The 6240-nt window shown below is 45.1% G+C and overlaps 1 protein-coding gene across 1 annotated transcript; it reads left to right on the top strand.

The window, feature by feature from the left end:
• Nucleotides 1-3245: 3245 nt before the first annotated feature.
• On the top strand, nt 3246-3918 carry LOC109771606 (uncharacterized). The gene has a single exon (XM_020330303.4). It carries the CDS (start codon nt 3377-3379, stop codon nt 3671-3673), a length of 297 nt encoding a protein of 98 aa, XP_020185892.1. The 5' UTR covers nt 3246-3376; the 3' UTR covers nt 3674-3918.
• Nucleotides 3919-6240: the final 2322 nt, after the last annotated feature.

Below are 6240 nucleotides of genomic sequence, written 5' to 3' on the forward strand. Positions count from 1 at the left end.
TAGCTTAGCATTATAGTAATTTCAATTGTATAATAGTTACATTTAAGTTACTAGTTGTGATTTATGATGTCAGTATACCAGAGAAAATAGTTAAATTGTTTGGTAATGTTGTATCAAACGAAAAAAAAATGTATATCCATTATGTTATTTTAATAAGTAAACGTATTTAGTATAAATGGATAATAACCAAATTTATAAACTACATGCCTAGAAAAGGCGTTTGGTTTTTTAAAGACAACTTTTCATAGGAGAAAAATGAAGTCCGACAAATAATATTTTTCAGTATGCCTGGCACCTCAGTACTCAAAGGCACTTCATGTTAGGGAAACGCTTTTTCCATCAGTAGACTGATAGGAGGAAATCATCAGACGCCTGTTGGGCCGTTGATGCCGGCACTCTCATCCAACGTCACCTGCTTGCCCTATATATACTATCTCCTTATCACATGTCCCCAATCCACGATTATCAAACCCTAAGCACCTGTTGACGCTGCTGCTTCTGATGGCGTTGGTCTCGCCAAATGCAGAGCACGGACAACCCACAAGCCGATCCGATATCATGCCGCTGGATGCCTCGATGACGACGAGTCAGCCTCTCCCCTCATCCCATGAAACAAGGAGGCAAGCAGATCCGATCTCGTGTCACCGAACACCTCGGCAACAACGAGATCGTCTATCCCTCATCAAGTGGCGGTAAGGAAGGCACTCTGCGGGAGGTAGAAGCCGGAGCAATGAATCCAATGCCGGAGGATGTCAGGCGCGCAAGTTCTCCACGGCCCGCAACACCACGCTCCATCTTCCTTGGCATGTTGTCCCGCCGATGACCATCTTCCACGGTACCTTAACCAACGGTGAAGAGCACTCCATAGGGAGCCCCTAATGCATGTTCCTCCTTCACGTCGTCTAAACTGCTTGTGGTCGTCGCCGTTCCCATGCCGACGACAGCCCCTATGTTTAATCATGGTTCGTACCGGTGAGTGCTTCCATGGTCCAGCTGGTGTGTCTGATACGTCGCCAACGTATCTACTTTTCCTAACGCTTTTCCTTTTGTTTTGGACTCTAATTTGCATGATTTGAATGAAACTAACCCCGGACTGACGCTGTTTTCAGCAGAACTACCATGGTGTTGTTTTTGTGCAGAAATAAAAGTTCTCGGAATGGAACGAAACTTTGCGAGGAATTTTTATACAATAAACAAGAATTTCTGAAGCCAAGACCCACCAGAGGGGGGCACATGGGTGGGCACAACCCACCAGGGCGCCCCCCTCCTGGCGCGCCCAGGTGGGTTGTCCCCACCTGGTGGCCCTGCAGACCCTGAAACCTACGCTATAAAATCCTATTTTTCAGAAGAAAAAAATCAGGGAGAAAGAATTATCACGATCCATGAGAAGGAGCCGCCGTCACCTCCTGTTCTACATTGGGAGGCCAGATCTGGAGTCCGTTTGGGGCTCCGGAGGGGGGGGGTCTTCGTTCTTCATCATCACCAACCCTTCTCCATCGCCAATTCCATGATGCTCCCCACCGGGAGTGAGTAATTCCTTCGTAGGCTCGCTGGTCGGTGAGGAGTTGGATGAGATTCATCATGTAATCGAGTTAGTTTTATTGTTAATATATAGTACTGAAAATAGTTAAAATTATTTGGCTATGTTTTGTCAAACCAAGAAAAACAATTTGTATTATCATTATGTTGTTTTAAAAAGTAAAATTGATTAGTATAAATGGATAATAGCAAGTTTCTAAATTGCATGCCTAGCTAAGTCCATTTTGGATTGGTTTTAAGACAACTTTTCACATTGAAAAAATTAAGTCCAACAAAGCATCTTTTTGAGTCTGTCTCACCTCAATTCTCAAAGGCACTTCATTTAAATATTATTGCTAGATATAGCAAACTCATACGTATTTCGCATATTTTTTTATTGTTTGTGATCCTTAATTATGCCAATCAATGTTGTTTGCAAATATTTTAGCCGACATTTTGCCAGAGGGAGCTCTATGTACGGCTTGTAGCCTGCCCAAGCGATGAGTTGGATCTTGGGCTAGCTCTATACAAGTGTGGCCGTTTTTTCAACTTGACACATGTTTGTTCCACAATAGTGCGTGCATGCAAAAAGAGAACTTAAAAACTGCATAAATCATACCTAAAGTCATCAGAAACAAATTTATTGTATGTATAAATGGATTTCCAAAATACAACATCGGTAAAATAAAATGGAATTTCAGCATAGCATGTTAGAATTATTTCGATTCATAAATATATATTCGTGTATATCAATAAACTATTTTAAATAATCATAAAAAATGTTCATGTTGAACACTCACGTTATATATTCGTATAAATGGATGTTTTGGTGGTTTAAAAAAATATGTTCGAATAGTTCAGAAAAATGTCATGTGTCTTCAAATATTGCTTTGTAGTTAAAAAACATATACCCCTTAAATTCTTTTTTGCTGGTGATATATCCCTTAAAGTTGATGTAGTGAACATTTTCTATGCTAAGAGCATTAAAAATAAATAACAGTTATCGGTATATATTTTAAGAGCAGAAAATTGTTTGGATATTGTCTAATAATAACTACTTGCTTTACATCAAATAAAAATCAATGGTGCTTATAAATAAGATTTTTTTTAAGTCGGCTTTTCAATAGACACTCATAGTTTTCTTAGTTTGTAAGAACTTCAGATTCCTCGAAATTGACATGAGAGCGTGGCAGAGATTTAGACATGCACATAATACACCAAAAATATATTAGAAAATGCAGCCTCTTGTTGGAAAATCTACAGAATTTGAAAGTAGTAAGAAAATTATTAGAAATTTTGTTGGGTCTATTTCCTTGATCTAACGAATATTTATAGAGAAAACATGTGGACTTGCACGCTGAGGAAAAAGAGCCACTAAAATGAAAACGAAGAAGTATTGTGTTTCTTTCTTGATGAAAATACAATACTACTAGTTTTACTAAGTAAATCTTGGCACACTTTTTTTACGGAAAAAGCTTTGGCACACTCTTCGTCCATTGCTCGTATCTATTTCTCTGCCGGCTGGCTTGGTCTGCTGAAAGAAAAAACAAGATGAGACGTGGTGGGCAGCAACTTGCACCGGGACGTCGACAGCGAGAGGTGCGGCGCAAGCAAGCAAAGGTGAATCCGGAAGCACCCGGTTTCCTGGGAAACCAGCGCCCACAGCCGCCTGTTTTGCTCCGGCTGTCCCGTATATAACCCCGTCTCACTCCCACTCTTCTTTGCGTCGACGCAAACGAGCATCAGTTCAGTTCTTTCACAACCGCAACCCCGCAAGTCCAGTACTACTAGACATACGCAGCGATCACAAGCCAGTCTCCACTCTTCAAGAGTTCAAGACCAAGAAGGAGGAGGAGAGATGGCTGGTCCAGCGAAGGCGTCGTGGATGGTGGCCATGAGCGTGGGGGCGGTGGAGGCGCTCAAGGACCAGGCCGGACTCTGCCGCTGGAACTACGCGCTCAAGTCCATCCACCGAGCTGCCAAGGCCAAGGCCAGCGTCGGCGTCTCGCAGTCGCAGAGCACGAAGCAGAGGACGGTCATATACGGGAGAGTCCGGCCAGGTCTCGCGGCGGCCCTGGTGGAGAGGCGGCGAGCGGAGAAGGCCGAGGAGGCGCTGAGGACGGTCATGTACCTCAGCTGCTGGGGACCCAATTAGTATTAGTGCTTACTGCTTAGTACTCTCTCCGTTCAAAAATACTTATCATCAAAATGGATAAAAAAGAGATGTATCTAGAACTAAAATACATCTAGATACATCCCCTTTATCCATTTTGATCACAAGTATTTTCGGACACAGGAGGTAGCATGCAGCCATAGTCTCGGATCAGATTTGGCCGGTTGCCCTGATCGCTTGTAAAGACACCACGAGTCCACGATGATGATGATGAAATTTTTTGGCTACGAGTCCATCCATGTGCTTCTGTGACTATTTTTTGAAAGGCTAAAGGCTGTGTTTGTCAAGAGAGGAACAACGTTCATAGTTAGACGGGGAAAGCAAGTGAGCAGGGCGAGGCATACAGAAAACAGAGCAACTTCATTCATGTACTGTACCCATTACCAAACAGCCCAACTCTGAACAAAAGATATCAGAGTACGAGAAACTATATATAGTACGAAAGGAAAATGAAATTTAATTACGTCTAGCTGGATTGTATATGTTTCCGGCCGTTGATAACAAATTCGTCTGCACGTTCATATGTGGACGCATGCATAAATCATCTAGGAAGCTCAGGCACAAGATGACCTGCAGGTCTGTCAGTGTGTGCACATAAGATGATTTGTCAACACGCTTGCAGGTTCTACGTGCAAGATGGGGCAATACCATTTTATAGTCAGTCGGAAGAAAAAACACTGTATCATTTCAGATAGTGTGTTTTGAAACTTCTTGTAGCTAGCATCCACTTGCATATGTTTCTTTGAATAGCGATGTGCCTGCAAAAAGGCATAATTAAGAGAGCCATGATGATTATACAGTATATACAAGAGACTAGTAAAATATCACTGAGATATGAACAGACTTACTTGAATCCTGCTAGCGGGACATCCGATCGAGGAAAGTTGCCAAACAATTCAGCTTGGGCAATTCATGTCGCTATGGCTGAAGTGCAGCACATTGTTCTGGACCCTCAAGTTGTAGACATCCTTACCTGGAGTTGCCACACCTCTGGTACTTACTCTGCTAGTTCTGCATACACTTGCCAATTCCTGGGATCTTTCTCGGGCAAGTTTGGAAGGCCAAGGTTGAGCCTAAGTGTCGGTTTTCCTTCTAGTTGTGGCTCAAGGGCAGAATTCAGACCACCAACAACCTGGCAAAACGAGGAATCATCCACGACCCCTGCTGCACCTTATGTGATCAGGTCAACGAATCGCCTCTGCACTTTATGTGATCGATATTCCCGCTCTTGGAGGCAATGCTATGGCTGATACTTCAACCAAGGCTTGGTGGAATTATCTGACTTGTCACCTTGGGCATAGGGCGATCAAGGCTGGAATTCGAACAAAATCGCGTACTCTTTGAAGTATGGAGTATACATCAATTACTCCCTCTGTTCCTAAATATAAGTCTTTTTAGAGATTTCAACAAAAGACTATATACGGAGCAAAATGAGTGAATCTACACTCTAAAATATGTCTACATACATCCATATGTTGTTGTCCATTTGAAATGTCTAAAAAGACTTATATTTAGGAACGGAGGGAGTAGAATTTATGGAAGGAAAGGAACCGAAGGGCGTTCGAGCATAAATTCATTTCCGAGCATTCCCTCTTGGAGCTCATTAAGTTGGACATCATGTAACCTGCACTTCTCCTTGCACTGGTTCAGCGTTCGCGAAAATGATCCAGAACCGGAGCCTAACTAGCTCCTTGTGTTTTTGCCCACTGTTTCGGGCCTTCCCTTGTCCTTTAATCTGTAAGACATGTGTATTTGATTTTTCTCCTGCTTAATATATAGGCAGACTAAGCTGCCATTCCCTAAAAAAAGAAGTCTTTTGTCTTGGTAGTTGCTGTGATTTCCATTGTCCTTCCTGACCTCTTTCTCCTTTCCTTTGATACTTGCGGCCCTGCTTTCGCTAAGAGCAACTCTAGCACACCCCGTAAAATGCCCGGTCCGCAAAAATTCCGGCGAGTATGCGGGCTCGGCCCAATTTTCTGGCCAAAACAGAGCCCGCATACTTGCACGGCCCACAAATTTTTTTGCCGCAGCCCGCAAACCGCACGCCCCGAGCACTATAACTGCGGTTCCGCGACCCTTTTGCGGGTCCAAACCCTATCCCCCGCCGTCGCGAGTCACCCGATTCCCCTTTCCCCTCTCCACATTTCTCGCCGCCGGCGACCACCCGTCCCGCCTCCAGCCGCCATGTGGGGTCGGATGTGGAGCTCCGGACGCGGCTCCGGCAGCAGATCCGGCCGTGAAAGGGACCCGGAGCGCGAGCGGCGCGTCCGGTCGGACGGCGCGAGGAAGCGCGGCGCCCGAAAATGGACCAACCACGGGATGTCACTGCCGGCGAGTTTCAACCGCCGCGAGACAGAGGAGTACGACCGCCGGCGCACGTCCTTCTCCTCCGCGAGGTCTTCCTACGCCGGATCCTCCTCGTCCTCCGGCGCGGGCTTTCTCCCCGTGAAGAGGGAGTGGTCGGAGGACGAGGAGGAGCCGGCGCCATTCGCCTTCGTCTCGGTGAAGGAGGAGTCCGCTCCGCTCGGCCGCCGCGGACTTCGATGTCG

This window comes from Aegilops tauschii, chromosome 2 (genome assembly GCF_002575655.3).
Source record: "Aegilops tauschii subsp. strangulata cultivar AL8/78 chromosome 2, Aet v6.0, whole genome shotgun sequence".
NCBI lineage: Eukaryota > Viridiplantae > Streptophyta > Magnoliopsida > Poales > Poaceae > Aegilops > Aegilops tauschii.

Excerpts from the sequence above, each read along its gene's own strand:
- LOC109771606 (XM_020330303.4), top strand. The coding sequence starts at position 3,377 with ATGGCTGGTCCAGCGAAGGCGTCGTGGATGGTGGCCATGAGCGTGGGG.